The 26291-nt window shown below is 44.3% G+C and overlaps 1 protein-coding gene across 1 annotated transcript; it reads right to left on the bottom strand.

Moving 5' to 3' along the window:
* Nucleotides 1-13364: 13364 nt before the first annotated feature.
* Nucleotides 13365-26010, bottom strand: mmaa (metabolism of cobalamin associated A). Its single transcript, XM_084931635.1, has 6 exons — nucleotides 25294-26010; nucleotides 23753-23875; nucleotides 22993-23163; nucleotides 22404-22489; nucleotides 21245-21394; nucleotides 13365-16859 (listed from the first exon to the last, which is right to left on the bottom strand). Exons 1-6 carry the CDS (start codon nucleotides 25691-25693, stop codon nucleotides 16563-16565), a joined length of 1227 nt encoding a protein of 408 aa, XP_084787761.1. The 5' UTR covers nucleotides 25694-26010; the 3' UTR covers nucleotides 13365-16562.
* Nucleotides 26011-26291: the final 281 nt, after the last annotated feature.

The raw sequence follows: 26291 nt of genomic DNA, 5'->3' as shown, positions 1-26291 counted from the left end.
TAGAGGTGTCACATGACTTCCATTCTGCGTTTATTTTCATTTTATACAGCAGAAGGTAGTAAGTGAAGTGGACTTGAGATGAGTTTGCTGAATTACAACATGACAAAGGCAGAATAATTAATCACTGTGCCCACAGTAGAGATCATTTCAATACATTCTCATGTTCAAGAAGCTAGTTTGAGATGATGTGAGCTGTGTAACGTGGTGTGTTGTCCTGCTGGAAGCTGCCATCAGAAAATAAGCACACTGTGGTCATAAAAGGATGGAGATGGCCAGCAAAAACATTCAGGAAGGCTGTGCTGTTTAAATGTTGCTCAGTTGGTACTAAGGAGCCAAGAAAATGGACTATATTGCCAAAAGTATTCACTCATCTGCATTCACACATGTGAAATTGAGTGACATCCCCATTCCTAATCAATAGGGTTTAATATGATGTCTCCTCACCCTTTGCAGCTATAACAACTTCGAGTCTTCTAGGAAGACGTTCCACAAGGTTTAGGAATGTGTTTATGGGAATGTTTGACCGTTCTTTCACAATTGCACTAATGTTGGACCTGAAGGCCTGCTTCACAGTCTCGGCTCTTATTCATCCCAAAGATAAGAGGGGTTGAGGTCAGGACTCTGTGCAGACCAGTCAAGTTCTTCCACACCAAACTTGCTCATCCATGACTTTATGGACCTTGCTTTGTGCACTGGTGCACTGTCATGTTGGAACAGGAAGCACTTGTCCCCAAACTGCTCCCACAAAGGTTGGAGCATGAAATTATCCAAAATATCTTGGTATGCTGAAGCATGAAGAGCTCCTTTCACTGGAGCCAAGGGGCCGAGCCCAGCTCCTGAAAAAAATCCCCACACAATAATCCCCCCGCCACCAAACTTTACACCCGTCAGATGCAGTCAGACAAGTACCGTTCTCCTGGAAACCACCAAACCCAGACTGGCCATTGGATTGCCAGACAGAGAAGCGTGATTTATTACTCCACAGAGCATGTCTCCACTGCTCTAGAGTCCAGTGGTGGCGTGCTTTACACCTCTGCATTCGACACTTGCATTGAGCTTGGCGATGCAAAGCTTGGATGCAGTTGTTTGCCCATGGAAGCCCATTCCATGCACTGTTCCGACCCTACCATCTGAAAATTGCTGGAGAAACTGAGACTCGTCGGATCAGGCAACATATTCCAAGCTTCTGTTGTCCAGTTTTGGTGAGCTTGCGTGAACTGTCGCCTCAGTTTCCTGTTCTTACCTGACAGGAGTGACACCCGGAGTGGTCTTCTGCTGCTGTCGCCCATCTGCTTCATGTTGTACATTCAGAGATGCTCTTCTGTAAACCTTTGCTGTAATAAATGGTTATTTGAGTTACTTTTCCCTCCCATTAACTCAAAGTAGGCTGATTATTCTTCTGTGACCTCCAGAGAGAACTCCAGCTCACTGGTTATTTTCTCTTTCCAACCATAGAGATGATTGTGTGGGAAAATCCCAGCTGTTTCTGAAATGCAAGCAACCACGCCAAGTAATTTAAATCACCTTTCTTCCCCATTCTGATGCTCAGTTCAAACTTCAGCAGGTCATATTGACCATGTCTACAGGACGAGCTGCTGCCATGTGTTTGGCCGATTAGAAACGTGCAGTAATAAGCATACGTACCTAATGAAGTGTGTGCGTCAGCTTACAAAGAGTGTGATTCTAAATGTGCCGAGGCTGTCATCTTAACAGTTCAGGGTGAAAAAGATGAAAATGAGTGACTGAAAAACGAAATACTTAAATTGAAACATTTACATTTGTAACCGAGCAAACACAATCTGCTAATGAAAGCTGTGTTCTGTGCATGATGGGAAAGAACAGAACAGCCACTAAATGAAGCAAGCAGTGAGATTGTTTTTCTCAGCAACAACAAACCAAGCCCTAATTCCTCCATCGCCATCTTGATTATGAACGCAAGCGCTGTGGTGGCTATTCAGTAATGCTGCGACAAATGTAAATAATAAGAAGATGAAATAAGAAGTGAGAAAGATTACAAGTTTGTCTCAGACCCACAGGAGCAGAAATCATGAGCAGCGAGTTAAGGAGAAGCACCGATCATCTTTGAGGGACGTGGCATTTCTCGAAATTTATAACAGCGCCATGCCATCGTAATAATAAGGAATAGGATCTGTCATGGGGTCTAGCTGGTGTTTTTATTAGACCGATGGGAAGTCTCTGCGCCTCTCCTTTCTGTGTTGTAGTAATGAAAGTTACAGCACGTTCTCTCCCAGCCAAAGGTTGGCCCTGCCTAATGAAAACAGATGAAGCAGAGATAAAGTGTTTGCCGACATTAAGGGACTCATTTATCACCGTTAGCCCCCGAGCTATAGAACACCTTGGTCTGGAGCTCTCCTTTAACAGGCCCTGCCTCACAGCACCCCGGTGGCACACTGCAGCCTTCCAGGCGCATGCACACCTCCATCTTTACCTCTCTTTTCCCCTTCATTCTTTGTGCTTCACACAGATACATATATATTTATATAGGTGTTGTTGTTTTTTTTTTACTTCTGTGCAAATACACAGGGTTTATATAGGTTTTATAAGCCAAAAAAGAGAGTTTTTATGGAACCTATATCAAATCTAAAGGATTTGGGAGTCCTTGCGGGACCTTCATAGCCGTTCCCCTCCCAATGTTGACCCTTTGTGGGTTCAACAGCCATCCGGAGCCGAATCGCCTCTGCTGAGGGGAGGGAGGGGGTCATGTTCTCATCTTAGCTGCTCATCTTGCCTGTGTATTAATGAATCTTTTTCGGCTGTGTTTAAAGCTGCTTAATTAAGTTCAAAGCAGCGCTCGGGGCACTGTGCGCCTGCTCGGCTGACCTCCCTATGAGTGGAAGTGTTGATTAGGAAGTAAAGAGACATGGAGGCACTGCAGGGGATGGCTATTGATTGAAAGGATAGAGAGAGAGGGGAAAAAACTCATTTGGATTGTGGTGATTGGAATATCAGACTGCTATTTTTTTTATATAAATATATATAACTGATCTTCTGAACAACAATAACTCAATCCCCTGCGCTGACAGTTTGGTGAAAATTGCCAAACTTAAGTGAGGAATTTTCTGCGATAAGACCAAACGCCAGAGTTTTCCCTCATCCCAATAATAGCCCTTCACCCCCAGCCCGAGCTGTCTGCACGGTGTCGACCTCTCGACACCACCTCGTGAAAGTTGGCCGCTGTGGATCGATAGCGTGTTAGCTTTTTTGTTTGTAGGTTCAGGGCTGCCTTGGCTTTATTACAGCTGCCGAGAGTCACGGGGGAGTCGTGCGCGGCTTTGTGAGAAAGGAGCTCCCTCTTGTTTGCCAAAAGTGTAATCCTGCCATGACCCGCCGCGACCCTGCCCTGAGAGGAAAGCTGCTTAGACAGAAGTGCGTGTCTGTGGGAGCTCCCAGCTGCCTGGCCTCTCTCTCCATCTCCATCTCTCTGTTTTTTCCTCAATACATCCACCTCACTCTGTTTTTTTCCCCCCTCTCCTTACTTTATAGCACCATCTCTCCTTTTTACCCCTCACGCTCATCTCATATATCCTCACTGTTTATTTCATCTCGCAGCAAACTTCATGCATTCCTCACTCCACATCAATACTTCTGAGACTCCCCCCTCCTCCTCCTCCTCCCCCATCCTTCCACTGTCGAGCTTGTGAAGAAGGCGAGGCTTTGCTAAGTGCAGACAGATCTGATTTTTTTTTTTCCTTCTAAAGGAGAAAATAAACACACACACAAAGTCTTAGCCATACTTCAGTACAGTGGTGGTGGGGTGGGGTCTGCAGAGCAGGACCAGTGGTGCAGGAGGGGAAAGAGAGAAAAAGGAAAGGGAAAATGACCTCTGGAATCGATTTGGCATGGGTTGAAGCCAAGGCTAAAACTGTGTGCGGCGAGGCTCCGCCGAGGCTGCTTGTTGATTTGTAAATCTATTCATCTCTGACAAAAAATTAGGCACAGAAATGAAGTGGTAAAAATGTGAAGCTCCATGTTGATTCGAGCACTTAACGCCTGCAGAAGTTGTGCAAGTTTTGGTTGCCAGCTGCTGGAAGAGCGGCTGATTTTATGCAGAAGAGCCAGCCGATGATGTCACATGTTCCAAAAAAAAAAAAAAAAGGAAAGAAAGAACAAGAAAGAGGGGCAGTCAGCACCTGATGCACGCTTCAGATCATCTTTGCGGGATCGCCTGGAGGGTCACTTCACTGGGATGCTCTTGATTTGGACACGCATGGTGGGGACGTGGATTTATAATGCAGGTTTTGGTGCCCGGCCCAGGGGGCATAGCATCACTGCCTGCCTGCTCCCCCTGCTGCGCCCGCTCCCCCGTCCTCCAGGGTGAGACATCACTCGGCGGGGGTCAGCAGCAATCTGATTCAGGAAGCACTGCAGGGGAGGAGGGGGGTGGCGGGTGGGTTGGAGGAAAACTGGGGAGCGGAGGTAGGTGTGGGCGAGTGGGGGGGGGATTACCCACAAGTCTTTGGGCTTGGCATATCCAGACTTAGGGCAGCCTGAATCAGCAGGAGGGGGACAGATCATAACCCCCTGCTGGCTGCTGCCTCAAATATAAAACTAATGCTTGGCCACTCCAACTGGATGACAAACACATTATAGAAGGGAGAACGAGGGAGGAGGTGGTAGAGGAGGAGGAGGGTGGTGGTAATGGGCAGAGGGAGAGCAGCTCTACTTAAGTATGATCGTGTGTTTGAAATAGATAGGAAACAAGCCAGGCTCTGCTGTTACCATGGCATTCTATGACAGTCACCAGCCATAGGTTACTTAGTTTCTATGGGTAACAGTCCGTGCTGCACTTCACATCCACTGTGACACTGAACCTACAGATATCGCCCACCGAATCTCAGCAGCTCACAAGAAAGAAAGAAAGCCTCCCCTGCATCATTCAAAACATCCACACGCACCCCGGTTGTTTTTCCCCTCTCTTTACCATGATGATTTCAATGATTTTGGGGGTGGGGTGGGGGTGGTCTGCTGAGATCTAAAGTGAGGAGAGAGCTTAACAGAATAGTCCAAGGTCGAGCCCAAACTAATCAGGCTCCTCATTTCCCTGGATGAAGTAATGAAGTAGAACGCTGACCCCTGGCTGACCCTGGGAATCTGTAGCAGCAAACTGGCCTGGAGACCAATTAGGCAAAAGTAAACGGAAATATTAAAGCACGGCATTCATTTTTTAATAAATATAATCCCAGTCTCTCTCTCTCACTCACACACACACACACACACACACACACACACACACACACACAGACACAGACACAGACACAAAAGCAGCTTCAAAGCTCAAAGAAGGGCTTGATGTCTTACAGACTGTCAGGGAAACTTAAATCTTGCAGGGTAAGAAGCTTCTTTTTCTTTTTCCCCCCTCTGAAGACCAGGGTTGATTACAACCTGGTTAGCTCTCCTAATTATCTCCTGCACTTGAGCTTTTTTAATGATTTCCATGATTCAATTACCCCTAACTGAATTCCTGTCTTCAATCAATTAAAGCCAAAGCTGCGCACTCATCCATCTTCCAATCAGGACACCGGGAATCCCTCCATCCATTCTCATTTGAGGAGAGAGAGCGGGTCAGACAATTAACAGAGTTTGCATCCATCCATGTCTCTTTCCCCCCCCACCTCTCTCCTACTTCTAACCACCGCTTTCAGTCGGTTTAAGTGTGGTTTAACTTAAACTATAAATAACTAACTATTAATAGGCACTGGCAGGAGGCTCCTGCCAACAAACAAACGCTGCTCTTGTGAACGTGTTCTGCTGCAAAACCCTGAAGAAATACACCATCGCCTTTCATCCGAGAACCTCTTTGTCCCGCTCCACTCTGCTGGCTGTTGTGTTGCCTAATGTGAAGGTGAGTGGAGTGACAGCGGCCTTCTTCGCCTCTCAGGAACGTTCCTGACCGCACAAAGACGCACTTTTGTGCACCAGCCCACACTTTTTGGCACCATCTGCTGGAACCCTGAGAAACATGGAGAAGAAATCATGCTTATTTGTAACAATAACAATAAAAAGCAGGTGTGGAGGTGGGGGGAGAATTTCTTCCTGTTCCTTTTTTTGTTTTGTTTTTTGACATCTTAATTGCATACCTGCTACTTTTTGCCAGAAAACTTTGATTGATGAATGCTTGCAGCTAAATTAGAAGTAGAAGTAGAAGAAGAAGAAGCACAGAAATGGTTGCCAAGGTGCCCAGATAGTCATTTAACCCTCATTGGTTGAGAGGGAAGCCAAGGGCAGCGGCAGCCTTTTCACATGCTGCTCTTTCCATCCCCATTATCTCCTCTGTCTCATCCCCGCGACCTTTGGTTTCCTTGAAAGGCTTTTGCATTCTCTTAAAATGAAAATACCAAACGGTGCTTTTTCTGCGCAGACGCGCGGGATGGTGCTGCAGATTAGGTTTGATGTTTTATCGTCATGGCGGCTTGCTCTTCAGGAAAAAAGAAAAATCATTTAACAGCAGTGCCAACTGCAGAGAGCAGAGCATTGGGGAGTGTTTTGGTCACGTTTAACATTGGGGAAGATCAAACACAAACGGAGGCCTGCTAGACTGCAGCGGCCTTGCGTGGGAATCCCACCATGATGAAGTCTGCGGCAGAACCACGGCCCCAAACGTCCCCATCAGCATCATGTTACTGGGAGGATTCAGATGTCTTCATTCAGAGGGAAGCCTCGGGTACGTCTTTCCTCAGAGTCTTAGCTTCTTTTTTTTTTTTTTTTGTCCTTTTGGATGGCAGCGCACATTCCCTGGCACGATTTTCAATAGCGCTCCCCCTGGGGTAGCAGGGGAATGGCTATCTCTACAATTACACTGACAGCTCTTTTCTAAAGTGCACTTGATTTATTTGATTTAGCTAAGATTAATGGTCCTCCCACCAAGCAGGCCTGGCTGAGATGCGCAGCACAACACAGACTTCACCGCTGCAGATGCACAGGTGTATGCCAGCACTGATGTACTGGAGATTTGTATATATTTATACACATATGCACGAAAAGTCACAAATCCATGACCACTCTGATCCAATCTGGGATTTTTTGACCTACGTCGCATTTGAAAATGATAACAGTAGACATCCACTAAAGAGTCCAGAACTGCCAAAATAAATCTAATTATTTAAAGAATTGTTATTTTAACTCATATATAATCATATTTACCTTTCTAGTTTTAAAAATATTGCAAAAACAATAACAAAGCAATTAATGTTGGATGCTTTTATGTATTCAAAAGCATATCACTGCAACATATAAATATGTAATGTATCTTAAAATATCCTTATTTTTTAAAAATATTTTGCAATCAATGCAAAGCTGAATCTTGAAAATCAGAGAAGCAGTCTGACAAAGTGAGCTTAAAGATATTAAAAAAGCAAAACATGGGGCCAAGATTGAAAGAAAGAGATGTGAAGTAAAGTCAGTGACATTTATCAGTCTGGAAAGGGTTACAAAGCCATTTCTAAGGCTTCAGGACTGCAGTGAAGCACAGTGAGAGCCATCATCGCCAAATGGAGCAGTGGTGAACCTTCCCAGGAGTGACCGGCCTACCAAAATTACTCCAAGAACGCACTGATGATTCATCCAGGAGGTCAGAGAGGAATCCAGAACAACATCTTTAAGAACTGCAGGCCTCACGTGTCTCAGTTAAGGTCAGAGTTCATGATTTAACAATAAGAAAGAGTCTGGACAAAAATGGCCTCCGTGAGAGTTCAAGGAGAAAACCACTGCTGACCAAAAAGAACACAAAGGCTCGTCTTACATTTACCAAAAGACTGATGAGACAAAGGTTTAACTTTTAGGAAGCTTTAAGTCCTGTTACATCATGCCTTAAAACTAACACAGTATTTCATAAAAAGAACATTATAGCAACAGTTAAACACGGTGGTGTTAGTGTGATGGTCTGGGGCTGTTTTGCTGCCTCAGATTCACTGGCGTAACTGATTGAACCGTGAATTCTGCTCTACCAGAAAATCCTGAAGGATGATGTCCGGCCATCGGTTCATGCCCTGAAGCTGGAGTCAGTTATTGCACCTCCTTCAGCTAAGGGTGGCACCACCAGTTCTTGGATTTTGGGGGCAATTACTTTTCTACTTAGGCCACGGTAGGTTTGGATAGCTTTCTTTCCCTTAATAATTGTAATCATTATTTAAACTGCATTTTACATTTTCTTAGCTGATCTTTATCTGAACATTAAAATGTTCTTGATAAACATGTGTGACAATCAAGGGGACAAATACCTTTTTCTCCAGCATACTGTGCATTTTAAAACTGTAAGCTCTCCTTATTGTAGCTGATGTTGGCTGTATCCATACATTTTTAAGAAACTACTGCTCATCTGTAGACCTGCCGGAGACTCCGTGGGCTAAAACACTGTGAATGAATGTGTCAGCAGTATGAGCCGTGCTGGCCTCTGAAACACCTGTCACACATGCAGGTGAGATGTTTTTCAGTAAGCTGTTTGGGTTTTTAACTAGATTTCATTGCTGTACTGGCACGCCAGCACTGTGACAGAAGTGATTTCATTTTTGTGTGTTTTTGTTTGGATTTTTTTTTTTTTTAATTTATGGTTTGATCTTATTTTCTGACTCCGAATTTCAAAAACAGACACGTGTTCCAGAGACACCTCCCCCACCACCGTGTGCCAGGAAAAGCTTTGTGTGGCTAGCTGGCTGACAGTTGCCAGGCCAGTGGTCTGGTACAGTCCAGTGCTCCTGGCACTGACGCCTGCCCATCTGCCTGAGTTGACACGTTCGCTCCCACACCACTTGTCCAGGAGGACAAAATGTGCTACGTTGTCCTGGCAAAGCTCCCTGAAATGTCAACCTGGCGTGACAAACCCATGCCGTCCCCTTGGCCCTCGTAGGCCTGGTAGTGTTGGTGGGGCGCTGCCCTGGATCAAGCGGGGAGCCAGAAACATGCCAAGGTAACAACAACTGCTGATCGACTGCCGGGGCGCTACCATCTTGTCCAGTGTGGATCGAGTTTGCTCAGGATGGCTGTTCTCATTATGGGCCCTGAACCTTGTAAAACCTGGCGTTTCCTCGGCTGAAAGAGGGCAGCTGGAAGGAAAGGAGGCAAACCATTCCTTTAAAAACCGTTATGAATAAAACCCATTTGTGACTTGGCATCTCCTTTTTTTTTTTTTTTTTTTTTTTTACAAGCAAAAGACAAAGGATGGAGAGGAATAACATGCAGAGCATGTTCTCCGTTGTTCAAGCAGATGGTCTTGGAGGTGCTGTGAGGGTCTGATGTTGGCTGACTCTGTCCCGCAGCCCCCTCAGGGCAGCAACTGTGAGTGGTCATTAACACGGGGAGCAGTCCATGCCAGCAGAGAGGGGAGGCTAGAAGTAGTTAACAACCACTATCCAGTTAAATCCTCTTTCTCCGTGCTAAACATGAGCAACTGCAGCCTTCCTACTGGCTGCCAAGGCTGTAAAAGCAGCATATCATGTAAGACCTTTAGAAAAAAAAAAAGACATTGTTTGGAAAGCACAAAGGAACAGAGCGGGAAAAGGTGTATTTCTACGGCACTGTGCCTCATCGCTCACTTGTGCTGAATCTAAGGTTACAGCCGGGGCTGTCTGGCAGTTATCCATACACAGTGAATCATGCCGTTCAGTGTGTGCGCGCGTGTGCGTGCTTGTGCGCGCGTGTGCGTGCTTGTGCGCGGTGAAGCTGTGGACAGGTATGACAGGGCTGACCTCCACGTGTTACCAGAGAGAGTGTGTGGCCCAGTGTTACCTGTCATAACATGGGCTGCCTCGAGCCCCGGAACACCAGCCTGACCAGGCCACTGGGCAGCCAGAAATAATAGAGACTGGCAAGAGGGCAATGAGGGGTCACACAGACGGGGGGAGGAGGTGGTGGCGGTGGGTGGAGGGGAAGGACAGGGACATATGACAGGAGGACTTGCAGAAGCATGAAGGCAGGAGAGCGAGAGAGAAGGATGGAGTGAAGAAGAATTTACTCCAGCGAGGAGGATTGGTAAGGATAATGATGCGGCGGGGGGTGGGGGGGCAAGCGGGTCAATCAAGTAGCGGAGAAGAGGACAAAAGAGAGGAAGGCGAGGGGGGCGGCTACTGTTCTCGCTCCACACCGCCTCTGTGGAGAGTTAAAAAAAATCACGTGTGAAGGCGGTGAGGGGTGACAGTCGCCCTCTCCCACCCCCCACCCACCCAAACAAGAAAAATAAGCCTCGCTTATGAGAAGCCGGTCCACGCCTCGCCTCGCTTCTCATTTGTTTTGGAAGCCAGTTTATCTTCGCGAGTATGATATTCTCGAGGTGCAGCCACTCGCCTGCAGAGATGGAACAGCTGAATTCACTTAGGCAGGCTTTGGCCAGCAATTAAAGTGCCGGATTAAGAGTGATTGCATTTTGTGTCCTGAGGAGGCGCTGCCTGCCATCTTGAGAGGTCTCATTAACATGGCTGCCGTAGGCTGTGCTGAGCACTGCCACAGGCAGTTAAAAAATAATGGAGACATTATCAACCTTAATGTCTTGTACCTGGAGTGGGGAAGATTTTATAATCACTATTGTGATGGGCCACAGGCTGCCAGTTGTGCAAAAGGGAAAGGTTGGATGAAGATAACCTTTTTTCTGACCAGACCCCTGTGTGGGTTTTTTGATCAGCCACTACACATGGGGAGCCTGAGCAGCTGGATTTCATTAATTGAGTGCTGGCAGCGTTCTGCTCTGGCGGCAGGGGTGAGTCACACTGGTGGGATTGGTCTCTCTCTCCCTGATATCATCTTCCAACCATAACTACAAATAATTATTCACTCAAATCCATTACCGGGGGTCAATCAAGTTCCCCAATCAGTTCTAAAGTCCAATTACTGGCGCCAAGGCTCTATTCGCGCCTTCCTGCAGATGAAGGCCTTAGCCCACAGGCTGCCCAGTAAATTACACATAGCAAACAGAGGAGCGTGTGGGAGAGCGAGCCTCCTCAGGTGCGTAATAAAGCAGAGGTACACAGTGGTCTCTCCCTGGGGCATTCTGACCGTGCCAGCCGGCAGACTTCACCAGGTTAAATAGAATTAGCCCATGCAATGAGATGCACTTTGAATACCAAACCACCACGTCTCATCACTCCACAGGCTGGAGAGCACGCCCAGCGCAGCACAGCATTAACATCCATCTCAGCAGCTGATATAATAAGACGTGTCGCCATGAGGGTCTTCTTATGAAGAGGCTGCACAGTGACCCACCGGAGCAGCATAATGAGTGGGGTGCTACATCTGCAAGCAAAGCGGGGGAGCGAGGGGGCTCCTCGCATCGTTTTTGTGGCTGTCTCAAAAGTCGAGTCCCGAGCCTGGAGGAAATGCTTCTCTTTCTCTCTCTCACACACACACACACACACACTCATCTGTCACTACAGAGGGAAAGCAGTGCAGCCAGGCGAGTCAGAGCGGCCAGGTTGGCAACGAGGCAGTCAGCTCGAGTGTGTGCGACAGGGGATGGATGGATGGCTCGTATGTATGTACAAGATGTGTAAGCGGTGAGCCGGACGGATGTTCGTTTGTGTAAGAAGGGGAAGAAAAAAAAACAAAAAAATAAAACAAGAGAGAATGGAGAGGGGGAGGAGGAGGAGGAGGAAGGTGGGCGAGTGTGATGTTATGTGCTCGTGTGTGAGGAGGAGAGCAAACATAGAAGAGATGGCTGAGGCTTTGTGGATCAGCAGCCCATGACCGGCTGTCACACTACACATAGACACACACACACACACACATCTCCAAAAATGTGGCTGGCAGCAGGGCTGACATTTCCCTCTGTCAGGCTTCCCTCACGCTCTGATCTGAGCAGAAAACAAACTGCTACGCTGATGCATCCTACAAGAGGAGAAACATGTGTGCCTCTCTGCGCTACAGTACACCCGCTCTGTTTACTGACATGTGTTGTAGCCTCATTTTTCAGCATTTGCGCTCTGAGGTTTTTTCTTGGAGGGGGTTAAGCTGAGTTTTTAGGCAACAATCACAACAGTTCTTAGTTTGGTCTTTAACCAAGGAAGGCATTTTGACTTCAGACTGCTGACACAATGAAACGCTGTGAATGTAAGCCCCCCCTCCTCTATTAAACATGAAAAAACAACCAGTAAAAGAAAACCTCATCAAAGAGCCTGTCTCTGTCCTCTGCTTACATTCAAGAGATCCGGCAAAATGCTAAACACATGTGGACGGGCCCTGTGTTTGGGCTAAGATGGCTGAACATGATCCGGCAGCATTTGAGTTAATCTTCCTTAGTGAAACCGCATGGTGTTGTTTACACTGGAGACAACTGTGTGTATATGCATGGATGTGTGTGTGTGTGTGGAGGGAGTCCAGAGCTGCAGAACTCACTGTTCCCTTTTGCAAAGCCAAAGCAGTTACAGTGTGTATGTGTTTGTGTCAGCATGATGGAGGAGATGGGTGTTACTCAGACCTAATGAATCCATCTGCATTCAAGGGGCATTCTTCCTCTCACACGCAGGCGGGAGCAAACGAGCAGCGACCTGGGAGCCCGTCCAGCGGTTGGTGGGGGCTTTTGCAGTATTTCCAAAGCAGACTAGAAAGTACAAGCACAGATTAGCACTGAATTCACCCTTTTTTTTCCCTTTGAGGAGGTTGAGAAAGCTGTACAATCACACACTCAGCCCTCCTGCTCTGTACTGTACCAAGCTTGGCTCCTTTCTGCTTTTCAGTGAGGATTGAGAGAGAGAGAGGGAAAAAAAGCAGAGGAGGGTTGTGTACAGAGAGCTGGGTCTACAGTACCTCGAGCTCGACCTCGAGGAGAGTGGCAGCTGTTGATGTCCTCACCTCTGAGTGACCCGGCACCCTAGGCAACCTCGATGAAGAATGGATGGAGGGCAGGAGGCGGGGGCGCTAAGAAAGGGAGGGCGGTTGGCACTGAGGGTTCAGTCATTAGGATAATGAACCCACAGCTGAGTGGGATTTGGGAGACCTCTAGTGGCTGAAGAAAGCACAAACTTACATTTACAGAGCACTGATTGTACGATAAAGATTATTTACATAGTGTATAAAAGCAAATCCAGTTCTTAGTGACCTGGAGGAAATGAATCATGCCTTCTTGATCTTGTGACTGCTTCAAACTACACCTGCCGGCTTTTAAAGGTGAGATATTTCAGGCATAAGTAAGTCAGTTGTGCAATTTTGGTTACATAACAGTGATTCTTCCACACTAGCAGAAAGACAATATCTAAAATACAAATTCAGGAGCTTATTGTACTTTTTCTTATTTATGCAAATGTGTGCATATTTAATGAGAACATCTCATTTGCATATGATATCCATGGTGATACGTTTTATTTGAAAACCATAAATATTAGTTTTTCAGTGACGTGACATTACAACAAGCTTGAAAGGCCAAATTCAGAGTAATTGTGTTTATTCCAAGCAAGAAATCTCCAACTCAGCTCTTACATGAAACTTTGTTTATATTTCTAAAGCTGCTTTTTTTAAACAGATGGATTTTATTTATACAGCATTCAGACACTGATTTATGAACATTTATTCATATTTTTCTGATTTATCAAATGATAAAAACAGATTTTATAAAGACTCTAATGGCTTTAGTCATTGTCCAATTCGATTTATGATCTGCAAAACTATGCCAATAACAGGGGTGACAATGCCTCATCAAAAATATATTTTCATAAAACTTGCAATACAGAGCATTAGACAGACTGGAAATTTTCATGGTGATCTAAACAGTTTTCTCTCTGTAGTCACCTGTAGCGTTTCTCCTCTGTTGATCCTGTAAGTAAGAAATAACTACAAGTTTAAACAAATTAACCACATTTTTTTTTTTATCACTTATTCAATTCAGGGTCTTGTTTCTCCCACAAAAAGAAAATTATTTGAAAAGGTAGAGATGAGTGAAAATTTCAAGTTATTATTGCAAAATGTTGACTTAATGAGTCAAACTTCTGGGCGAGTTGAAATTTTGACTAATAGATGACCTGTTTTATCTGCCCAGTGGCAGAAACAAGTTTCCGTATGCTTGTATTTTTGGGAAGAGAAGCCTGATTACCTGGAAAGACCTCCCTCAGGCACGGAGAGGAACATCCAAACTCCACACTGAAAAACTGTTGGATTTGAACCCAGGACCTTGTTCCAGCAGGATTACAATCCTACCTCCTTGAGCACGCCTGATCTCGGACACTGAGCAAGGGTCGGGCCTGGTTAGTACTCGGATGGACCGCCTGGGAATACCAGGTGCTGTAAGCTTAGAGTGGCTGTGGTTCAGGAGGTCGAGCAGGACATCTACTAATTGAAAGGTCGGGGGTTCAATTCCTGGCTGCTCCAGGTCTGCGTGCCAAGATGATGATCCTGATGCGTTCATCGGAGTGTGAATGTTGGATAGAAAGGACTTGGATGTACTAAAAAATGCTTGTGTTGTAAAAACTGCTTTCAGTGCTATATAAGAACCAGCCCATAATGCAAAAGGTAATAGTTCTTCCAAAAGACTCATAGAAATAAGCTCTCAATACCAGTTTAAGTGACTTACTGTGTGTCAAAAGTACCAGCAAGTTTACACAAATTTAATGCCACATGTACACAATCTCATAATTAGACCAACGGGACAAACACAAGGGAGTTCTTCAACATCATTGTGTTGACAGCCTCGACTGTTGGACTATGATGGTTACAGAAACCAAACAGCCTGCCGACTTCTTACGTTTTATTTTATATCTCATAGATATATTTTTGTTTTAGCATTTATTGGCATTTTCAGTGAGCTCAGGGGGTTTTACACTGTAAGGTAACGATTCTACAGTATTAGAGAAAAAACCCCAACAATCACACGACTCCCCGTGAGCGAGGAAACATCTGACAGAAGCAGGCTCAGGGACAGGCGGCCATCTGCCACAACCGGTGGGTAGCGATGGAGGGGAAGAGAAGAAGAAAGAGAGGATAAGGAGACAAGGCAACCTGGGACAAGAATGTTACAAAAGGGATTCTTTAGACTTTCAGAAAACTTGACCTCTGACCTTGACCTTTAGATCGAGGTCACCAGGATTTGAACTCATCTGAGATTTTTAGTAGATGCACCTATGGCATCAATTTGAATTCTCGAGTCGTCGCATTCACACACTTGGACGTCCACGCCACCTGCTCGCCCGGTGGGTTGAAGACAATACTCCAGTGTGCGAATTCAGAAAATCGAATCAACAAACTGGATTTGAACTTTATGTGACTCGCATAATCTCGCATTTTCTTCTGGTTTAAAGCACACTTACAACCCTACAGGACTCCTGGACTAAAACTGGAGGCCACAGCCAGGCTTTCCTTCAGTCTTCAGATGTCAGTTTGGAGTCTGGAAATTATGATGTGTACGTTTACATAAGTTTATATATTAAAAAAAAATAGCTGACGGATTAACAGACACTAAAAATAACAGGTGCAGCCTACGAATGCATAATGGGTGGGAAATACCCTGTGTATAGATTAGACTGTATAAGAATATGCCGCTGATACCGGCGTCTGCTGCGGGGTCCCTGAATAAAGCAGCTGCAGCAGCCTCTTTAAATAATAAAGTAATAAAGTAGCTGCACCGGCGTTATGAGTGCGTGACTTCTCTTTGTGTTCAGTCCTCCGGTGGTGTCCGGGAGCGCAGTGCAGTATGAACTTAATTCTGGAAATATTAAAGTGTGTTTTGCCTGAATTCGAAGCAACCGTACAGCTGAGTCATTCAGACGAAGCCCAGTGCTGACATTTCTGGCTCCGGAGAGCCGAAAAGAAATGTCATTAAATCCCTGACAAATCTCAGGGCTAATATTCGTAGAGGTAACATTAATCACTCGGCCCTTTTTCATATCGTGAGCAAACACGCAGCGGTAGAAGAGCTCGGCCAACTGCACCGGCAGATTTAATGTAATTCACTTGTCCACTTAAGATTCAAATTGTTCTTTAATAGAAACTAAACAGTGGATTAAAAAACAAACAAAAAAAGAAAAACACAGATTCAAAGCATCGATGCTTTCCTGAGGAAAACCTGTTATTAGAGCAACATCTTCAGTAGTTCAGCAGCAGAAACACGGGGTCCTAACTAAATCGATTCTACCCAAGCCCGATCCTTTCATTGACGCTTTGTGGCTCGCAAATAGGCTGTTATTACTGGTATTACTGATCGTGAGGAACGAGTCACAGATTTACTGTAACACGCCGTTCATGATAGTGAAAGATACCGCTCAAACTATTCTTCAACTGTAACCACACGACCTTTGAATCCTCCTTCACTGATCTCGTTAAAACTTGTCCGTAGTGTCCAAAAGAGACGGTCGCTTCCGCGTTTCACATCTCGGAGTCTCAACGCGTCTCATTTTTGCCAAACGCGAGTGCGTCTCTTCCTGCTCTTGTGACTTGGATGAAAGCAATCAGAAAGCGAAGCCTCTGTAGACGGGGGGTGACTCTCGTGTATTTAAATTTTTAAATCATGTGTTAAAAGAGCAGAGATCGAGTCTTTTTGTGCAAACCGCAGAGCCAAGGTCATTTTCTCGCTCTCCTTTTCAGTGAGTGACCCTGATCAGCTATCTGTTCCTTATCTGACAGTGCAGTCCCAGTGATTACTGTGATGAAGAGGATGAAGAAAAGGCTCTGAGAAGCAGGTCAGCAGCCAGTCCTGGAGAGATGGCTCCTTTGGTGACGCTCTCCTCGAGGTGGGGTAGAGCTTCTCTGACACCGGGGTGATTTTGGAAATGGCACAGGACGCTCTCCTGGATCAGACTCCACATCCACACCTTCTGCTGGGCCGTCCGCCTCCCCTGCAGCTCACCGCTGGCCAGCGTGGCCTCCCGGTATGCCTCCATCTTGGCCCAGACCTCTGGGATGCCCTCGAAGGTTTGCGAGGAAGCCCGCACCACCTGTGGGTGGAGAAGGTGAGGGGTGGGAAGATTCATGATTCAGCTGTTCAAAATGAGCGTTTCAAAGTCACAGCAAAATATACAGAACAGAGAAAGTTTTATATTGTAAATGGATTTTTATGATTCCTGTAGGTCATGAAGTCTTTAAAGCAAATCATCATTTTCATTTCAAGGTCATGTCAGTAGCACGAAAATGACAGCAGCTGCCAGAGGTAAGTTCAGATCTCTGGAAGATTATGTTTAAGAAAGCTGAAAGGTTCCAGAACTGAAAGGTTAAGTAAGAGCCAAAAACCGCAGTTCCACTAATGGCCACTTGAGGCTGACCCCAAAACCGAAACAATCCCCATTGAATCTAATGTTAAACAGTATCAAAAAGCACATTTACAGCTCCGTATACTTTAGACTTCTATGGCAGTTTCCTCTCTTCATGACAGCTGAACAGTGGAGGATTTTGTTTTTTAATTTTTAAGACAAATCAACAGATCTGGATGCTGGTAAGACGTGGGCTGTTTGGAAAAAAAATAAAATGGCCTTTAAAATGGTAAATGTATTTTTATAGCGCTTTACACTACATTCAGTCATCCACACATTCACACACTGGTGATGGTAAGCTACATTGTAGCCACAGCCGCCCTGGGGCGCACTGACAGAGGCGAGGCTGCCGGACACTGGCGCCACCAGGCCCTCTGACCACCACCAGTAGGCAACGGGTGAAGTGTCTTGCCCAAGGACACAATGACCTAGACCGTCAGAGCTGGGAATCGAACCGGCAACCTTCCGATTACAAGACGAACTGCCAACTCTTGAGCCACGATCGCCCCAAGAAATGAACTGAAACAATTTTGTGAACTTGGAAAACTAACTAAAATAATAAAAGACTGAAACTAATAAAAACTAAACAAAAACTAAACATTTTCAAAGTGTAGTAAGAAATACTTCTGAAAACTAACTGCAACTAAACTGAAGTCAAAATAAAGTCAAAATGAAATGAAAATTATTAGATAGTTCACATGAAAACATTCAGCCCGTTGCAGGATTTCCATTAGTTTTACGGACAGTTGCTGCACTTTGTCTTCTCTGCATGCGTACATACCTGCACATCTGGCTACAGGAAGGTCTTTTGCATACACCTGTTAGTTGGGTCTGTGTGTTTTTATGTTTTAAAACGTCTCATTTTTTCCTGTCGACTTCAGCTTTAATGTTTTATTTTTTTAACTACAAGTGCAACATGCACTGCTGAGCCAACCGTGGCACATTTACATTGACGTTTTTCAAATGCCAGTGATGATTAAATCCTGAGCAGGTTACCGGTACACCAGTACAGACTGCTGAACAGGAAGTCTTCTTGGGAAAAGCCAACCTGAGCTTCCTACAATACACAATAAATGTAGAGGTTATTATTAAAAATAAAGGTTTAACCAAAGACGGGCTTTAAAACTGCATTAAGCTTCCCCCCCCGCGATCATTAAGAGAACATTTTGGATGCGGTAAATGCATCAGAGTCTGGGAGTTCTGCATTTAAGGTTTTTTCCTTTCAGTGCACCTCCAGCCTACAAGAAGCTGTCAAGTCACTACGCAAATATCAAGCATTCGTCTGTCCTTAACACCTTGTTCACGCAGGCAATCCGGGGATAAATGTCACTTATGTGTTTAGTACTTCGACTGCACGTCTCTCCTCAAAGCTTAATGCAGATCCGAGAGCGCATGATGAAATTCAGAGTAACATTGAGTTTGTTGAAAGCGGGCTCCAGGTTTACAGGAAGACACAAAGCTCCATTCAGATGTGCAGATCCTTTCTTTGCCGTCTTCTATTAAATGAAGTGATAAACAAATCTGAGTCACTTAAACAGCTCAGAATATAAATAGCAGCTGTGATCAAAATCCACTTACACATGTTCCAGTTACAACGTTAAGGTGAGAAGAAGAAAGATCATGTGACTTACTGTACTTACAGCATATTCTCTCATATAAATGATCTTTTTAAAACTACTTAATACATTCACAGACCGCCTTACCTCTGCTGGTATCTAGTTACACAAATGCTTGTAGTTCTCTAGGTTTTCAGGTGTTACACAAATCTTTCTAATATTCGTCTCCGTGACATTGGTTTTGTTTCTGCTGGTCGCAGCATTGAAAGCTTTAAAGCCACTCTCATTGTTCCTCCGTAAGAAATCATCAAGAAGCCACTAAAAGCTGAGAGGGAAAACAAGCTTCTTGTAATCTGGATGTAACAGCTCTTAAAGAGGCACTTGAGGAATTTTGTATCGCATTTCTAAAACACCAGGGAACAAAGAAAGCTTCAATAACCCTACGGCTTTCGTGACATCTAAAATAGATTTGTGTTAACCCAACTTCTTGGAAATGCCATTCAAAGACGTCAGTCTGTCTGTCTCCTGGATTTACAATAAAGTAGCCTTGAAGCTCAAACTGAAATCAAGATTAATTTATCTAATCTTACAAACCCAATATTAGAAGTGCTGTGAAGTTACAAAAAACTCATCTGAAACAACATTTAAATCTAAAAGCACCAAAATAAAATCAGAAATACGAAAGAGCAGAGACATAAAATCATAGTGTTCCTGATTTCCAATTTTTTTTGTATATTTGTCAAACCTGCATTATTTAGATCATAAAACACATTTTATTATTAGACGAGGATAAACTGAGTAAATACAATATGCAGTTTGTAAGCGATGATTTTGTTTATTAGATGGGAAAAAAGTTATCCAAACCTGTGGGGCCCTATGTGATAAAGTATTTGCCCCCTAAACCTGATAACTGGTTGTTCCTGGCTTGGTAGTAAGAGCTGCAATCAAGTGTTTGTAATAACTGGCGATGAGTCTTTCACATCGCTGTGGAGGAATTTCGTCTCACTCTTATTTGCAGTGTTGTTTTAATTCAGACACATTGCAGGGTTTTTGAGCATGAACGGCCTTTTTAAGGTCACGCCAAAGAATCTCACTTGGATTTGAGACTTCGACAATGCAGCGATGTGAGACGAGCCTTTGTGTTCTTTTTGCGTCAGCAGTGGTTTTCACCTTGAACTCTCTCATGGTTGCCTTTTTTGCCCAGACTCATGTTGAATCATGAACTCTGACATGAACTGAGACATGTGAGGCCTGCGGTTCTCCGAATGTTGTTCTGGGTTGTTCTGTGACCTCCTGGCTGAGTCCTCGATGAGCTCTTGGAGTAATTTTGGTAGGCCGGTCACTCCTGGAAAGGTTCACCACTGTTCCAAGTTTTCTCCATTTGTGAATAATGGCTCTCACTGTGGTTATAAGTCCTGAAGCCTTATAAACAGCTTTGTAACTCTTTCCAGACTAATAGATATCAACAAATTTATCTCTCAGCTGTTTTTAGTTTCTTTAGAATGTGTTGCTCTTTGAGATCTTTTAGCCGGCTTCACTTTATCAGACAGAGTCTGTTTAAGTGATTTCTTGATGCAGCCAGTCTGGCAATAACCAGCGCTGGGTGTGACTAGTAAAACTAAGCACAGGTTTCCAAAAATGTGATTAATCACAGTTAATTCATGATGTGCATGCACTGTGTATATGAATGTAATCGTTTTTTAAGCAACATGTCTAAAACCTTTTTCTAGTTTCACTGTCCAAAATCTGCCATTTTTTTTCTGACATCAGTGTAATCAGTCTTTGGGGGTTTTGGGTTGTTGGATGGACAACAAAGATTAAATTTAAAGACAACTTGTCGTGCTTCTGAACTCTGGGACCATTTACCTTTTGCAATTTCCTACATAACATAGACCAAAGGATTAAGTGATTGTGAAGAGAACCATAAAAGTCACCTCACATGCCACCAAGAATTTAATCATCAAGTCAAAATACTATTTATGTCACATCATAGTGCCACGCAAAGCAGAGCAAGAGACTAAATCTCTGCCATACAGTCGGGAAACAGACACGAATATGCACAACAAAGCCGAGCGTGAAGCATAAAGAGAGAGGAGCTGTAAGAGAAGCCTATCAGATTTTATGAGAACGAGCACTTTTCTAATCAGTGAAATGCATGACACAGCAGCCGAGTATCCAGTGCATTGGGAGCGGGGGGTGGGGGTTATAAGGACTGGTAGGTGGGGGTGCTTCCTGGCTGCTTGCCCGGTGGGCAGATGCAGCACTGGGCTGGGAAAACAAAGGGACAGGGCTAGCCAGGCGAGCGGGTGAGGTGGGACACTGCAGCACTAATGCCGTGATGTTATGATGACCCACACTCCTCCTCCTCCTGGGTCAGCTGACCTCTCTGTGGGATATCTTGTTGGGTCCATGTGCTGCAGCTGCCCAGCAGGGCAAACACCAAACACCACCAAATCCTTGTTACCGACTCCTTGCATCATTACATCACTACACACACACACACACACACACACACACCTTAGGGTTCCAGGATTTGGACTGTCTCCTGAGCAGTTTGAGTGCGCTGGTGTATTCAGCCTGGATCCTCCTGGCCGGCACCACCAGGTCTCCGTCTGACTTTGTCACCACGACCAACTCGGCCCTTTCGATTATGCCCCTCTTGATGCCCTGAACAGAGATTTTGTCATTAGAGAGGAGGATGATTAAACGATGAAAACGCTGCCTGATGCCCGAGCTCCTCAAGGCTCCTGCACGGAGCTGCGGTCAAGTGTTTTCAAGCCTGAGACTTTAAAAGTCTTAAGACTTTCTTTCCATTCAACATGGATGATTTTTGCAGTTGATATCTAAAGATAGATGGAATCTAATTGTATAAATATTTTCTTTCTGTACAGAACTGTGCTAAAGTAAATGGCCAACCCTTAACCCTAACCCCAGGTATGAGAACTGGACTGAAAAAGCAAAGGAAAACTTTGAAAGTCCTTCAGAAAGCCTGGAGAAATATTGCTCATGACCACTTAAAGAAATGAGACTTTTGCACATCACAACACCTCTGATAAGTTAGGTTTTCTATGATTAGCTCAAATAATCTCATATAAAAATATACGGTGGTATGTGTAGACCATGAGCTAACTGTACATTTTGACTCTGAGTAACACAGGTTGATTATTAAGCACTAATTTACTGGAATGAATTTTCAAGCGTGCTGCTTTCCTCATGTGTTCATGTCCGAGTGTTTCCACATTACCAATAGTTATTATAATTAAAACAAATGCCACTTCAGCTACCTACTGTCCCACCATAATCACTGTAGCATTAATCATCATGAGGAAGGCTAATGAAGTGAATAATGTTCCTAATTAATTAAGTGGCGAGCATATAGTTATTGTGAGCATGTTTATCTTTACAAAAAAAAATGTGGACACACAATCTGCTTTTGCTTATAAACAGTGCTTCATAAATATATTCATTAGGTAATTTAGTTTAGGTTTTATAATTCTGATGAATTTAAAGATCGTTGATATCATATAATCAGCGGCTGGTAAATGACAGCAGCTCAATTAAAAACTGGTTTTATTCCCCTACACATTAGCACGAAATTAACAATGACTAAATTTTACTGGTCGATTACTTTGTTCCAGCTCCACAGATGAGCTGAAGCAGGCTTGTTTTCACTGACCTGGAGTTCATCGCCCCCTGCTGGTGGAATCAGCAACACAAACATGTCAACCATGTCTGCCACTGCGAACTCTGACTGGCCGACTCCTGGAGGAAAAACAAAAAAAGAAGAAAGATGACAAAACAGAGGACTAGTTTAACGATCACTGCTGACTGATAACACGACAAAGTTTGATACGACACAGTATCCTCTCATCTGAAACTAAATCTACAGTCGTATACAGCCTCACGCTTTTCAATTGATACATCCAACAGTCACACTAAATATTTGCCTGCGTTTGCGCTGTCTGAAAATCTAAAGAATTTAAAGGAAAGCTGGTCCTGGTGAGGACTTGCTCAGTCATTCAAAAATCATGACAGCTGATGAATAATCATGAGCTTTCACAAACTTCAGAGCACTCACAGTGAATAAATTTTAGCCTGGAGATGCAGAGCAGGTGCCTGATGACTGGCGCTGCTATCAGACATCACACTGAACAAATTATATTTGCATTAAAAAAAAAAAACTTAGTACAAGCAGAAGAACAAATACTTGCTGAGATTATGGCTTTAACACGCTTACTCCGAGGGTTCGCGTCACAGCATCTTACCTACAGTCTCCACAAGGACGATGTCGTAACCTCCTCCCTCGCAGAGAACAATGGCCTCGTTGGTTGTTCTGGTGACACCTCCGAGTGTTCCCGAGGTCGGCGATGGCCTGATGAAGGCGTTCATGTCTCTTGAGAGCTCAGTCATACGAGTCTTATCGCCCATCAGAGACCCTGCAGCAAGAGGGATGAGTCACTTGGCAGCAGTTTTACTGTGCAGTGCTGCTTGTAATTACTCAGTGATTTCAGCCTATTCAAAGGGGACCTATTCTGCTTGTTTCCTGCTCTATATTTTATATTCTCTCAAATAAAAATAGCCTGATTCATTTATGGAAAATAAATGGTTTAAAACAAGCAGTTTTAACTTCTCTCTCTTTAAGGCCACCACCTGTGTTAGACAACTTTCTGCTGCCCTTTGCAAACAATTTTGAACAGCGGGTGGGCGGGGCTCTGCACCTGAAATGGCCGTGTTAAAGAGATCCCTGCTCAGTGACTTTACACCAAGAGCAGAAAGGAACAGTCAACATACCTCGTTATTTGAAACTTTGACCGATATGAACATTTATCTCCGTCATCGTATGTTTATACACAAATCAGGAAAAGCACTTTAATACAGCCAAACATAAACAGCACAATATTCCCTGAACCTAAAGCCAGCATCTTTAAACATTACATAAAATTTCCCTGTGCGCTGTAAAGCTCAAAATAATAATAGCTCATCTGTATCACAGTAAAAGCAGATGATGAACGTGTCAGAGGTTACCCCCAGTGGTGCAGGAGGATGGGTCGACAGCCAGCACTGCAACTTTATGTCCACGTCCTGTCAACATCTTCCCCACCACCTCGATGAAGGAGGACTTTCCTGCTCCGGGGGGTCCAGACAGACCTGAGAAATCAAAGAGACCACGTCAGTTTGCAACAAACAGTGACGATGACAATTTTATTTACGTAGCACATTCCATTACATCAGTCGGTTATTGAATGTACGCACAGACGTAATTGATCTCAAGTGAGCAGGCAGCTTGTCCCAAAGACGCAGAGCACAGTAACTGAACCCTTCAGGTTACTTGGATCTGATTGTGGAACCAGTTAAAAGAAACTGATGACCTAAGAGGTCTGACTCAGTTGTCAGACATGTACTGGAAGGCCAAACCATTGAGAGCTTTGTGAACTTACAGAAGTGATTTTATATGGTAATGAGAGCCAATGAAGTGGTCTTCAATACTGGGATAATGTGGTGAAATTTCCATGTACCTGTAAGGATTCTGGCTGCTGTGTTTTGGATAAGCTGAAAACGGCCTATTGATGATTTGAGTGTTGAAATAATCTAACCTTTGTGATATGAATGCACGGAGTCAGTCTGAAATAGTAATTTCTAACCTTAGATATACTTTTAAGTGACAGGTAACCTTACTGATCTGGTTATCAAAAGTGAGATCACTGTCCAAAATGATGTCTGACTTGTTCACTGTGTGAAGAGAAATGAATGATAAATATGAACAGGTTTTTTTTGTCTCTGACTTTTTTGGACAAGTATTTCTGTCTCGTCTCTGCTCAGTTCTAAAAGGTTTTAAGACATCCACCAGTTAAGGTCATTAATGCAGCTTATTAGTTTGTGAAAAGAGGTTAGATCATTAGAGGAAAGTTACAAGTACAACTGTGGATCATCTGCATAAAAATGGTAGTAAAAATTTTAAACTCTTTTTTTTTTTTTTTTGTTAAACACACACTTGCCTTTGGTGTCAAGTCTGAAGAAATCTGAAAGCAAAATTATGTGACTGTTTCTTTGCACCACATAGAACATCGGAGCCACTGCTGCAGAAACCGTCTGATGAAGGATTCATGGCAGAGGTGACGTGTTTATACTACAAGGCGTGTTAAACATAAGGCCCCGGGGGCCGAACTAAAACACAAAAGGGTCCAAATAAGCCCACTGCAATCTTTGCAAAGCCTGAAAATTTCAGAGAATTCATCCCCCTGGAAAATGCACCACTATCCTTGTGGTGGGGATTTCAGCATCAGGACATATTTACTGGCTGTGACTTTGTTTTTTATCGTAAAAAAAAAAGTGTGAAATGAGAAACTATTTTATGAGAAACTATTTTACAACAGCAGTTGTAAAATAGTCTTCATATGAAGGTTTCGTGTCTTTATAGCTCCACTGTGATCTGTAGGTTATAATGCGGATACAATGGCAGTAGCCTTAGTTTAAATGTACTTATTTTAATACATTTTAGGTTCAAAGACACTTAGAGACAAGAAAAACTGAGTTCAGACAACCGCCACAGACTTAAGCCTACACACCTACTCTGAAGGCCACTGGCTTCCCTCCATTACGGCTCTCCTGCTCCCTCCTGTAGGCCAGGACCCTCTGCAGCAGCACCTGGGCCAGCTCTTTCTTTCTGGGATGCTGGGTCTCCACCAAAGTGATGCACTCTGCCAAAGACGCCCGCTGTCCTCCGATCAGCCCGTCATAAAGTTTATTCAGCAGTCTCTGCTCAGGCCCACTCAGGTCCTGTATGTGCTGGCTGGCTGCTGTGCTTTCAGTCCGTGTGTGCTGGCAGCTGTGAGGCGGGACGATGCTCCGGTACTGAGGGCGTGAAGCAGTGAAGCAGTGCATTCTGTGAAGGCGGCACGTCCCGGTGAGTGCGGGGGCAGTGGATGAGGAGATGTGGCGGAGGAGAGCGAGGCTAAACTGTCTCATTGTGTGTCAAAGGTAGGGTGGTCTGGGAGGGCGTACAGGCTTACAGTTAATTTATCCAGCTTCCAGCTGAGGTGCTTACAAACGTCACCGTTACAGCAGTTATAGTAGTCACCGTCAGGCTAATGTGTATTCTTTCTAACGTCAGCACGTAATGTACTGGTTGAAGGCAGTTGTTAAAGACGTAGTTTGGACAAAATAGCCACAAAGTGTGAAAACTAAACTCACTCTGACCTCGTCCCAGTTGCACGGAGACGTTACAGGTTACCTATCGCCATCGTTTCATTCATTCACTTCCGTTTCCGTTGACGTCTGACACCGCCCACCGCAGTATTTCCGTCGGTTTATTTGGAAAGTAAAACGTTTCCCAAATACATCTAAAATCTACCACAGAAGTTTAAATGTGCGATTCGTTACTTTTTTTTTCTTTGTGTGTGTGTGTTTTTTAATAACAGACGCAAGTAGTTAAATGAACATTTAAATTCGGCAGTTGGCCATTTTAGCCAGCAGGTGGCAGCAGATGTTAACCTTCACATCTTATCAACTCCAGGGTTAATTCCCTTTAAAAAAAAACCTAAAAAAATAAATAAATAAAACTTGA

This window comes from Perissodus microlepis, chromosome 6, assembly GCF_051167445.1.
Source record: "Perissodus microlepis isolate ML-2025 ecotype Zambia chromosome 6, ASM5116744v1, whole genome shotgun sequence".
NCBI lineage: Eukaryota > Metazoa > Chordata > Actinopteri > Cichliformes > Cichlidae > Perissodus > Perissodus microlepis.
Note: the sequence above shows the minus strand (reverse complement) of the source record. Positions and strands in the feature narration are given on the sequence as shown.

What these genes read in the sequence shown, in the direction of transcription:
- mmaa (XM_084931635.1), bottom strand. Translation starts at nt 25,693, where the DNA reads ATGAGACAGTTTAGCCTCGCTCTCCTCCGCCACATCTCCTCATCCACT. An exon ending in CGTCCTTGTGGAGACTGTAG is followed by an intron (nt 22,490 to 22,992) that starts GTAAGATGCTGT and finishes TTTTTCCTCCAG; the next exon opens with GAGTCGGCCAGTCAGAGTTC. An exon ending in CCAAATCCTGGAACCCTAAG is followed by an intron (nt 16,860 to 21,244) that starts GTGTGTGTGTGT and finishes CTCCACCCACAG; the next exon opens with GTGGTGCGGGCTTCCTCGCA.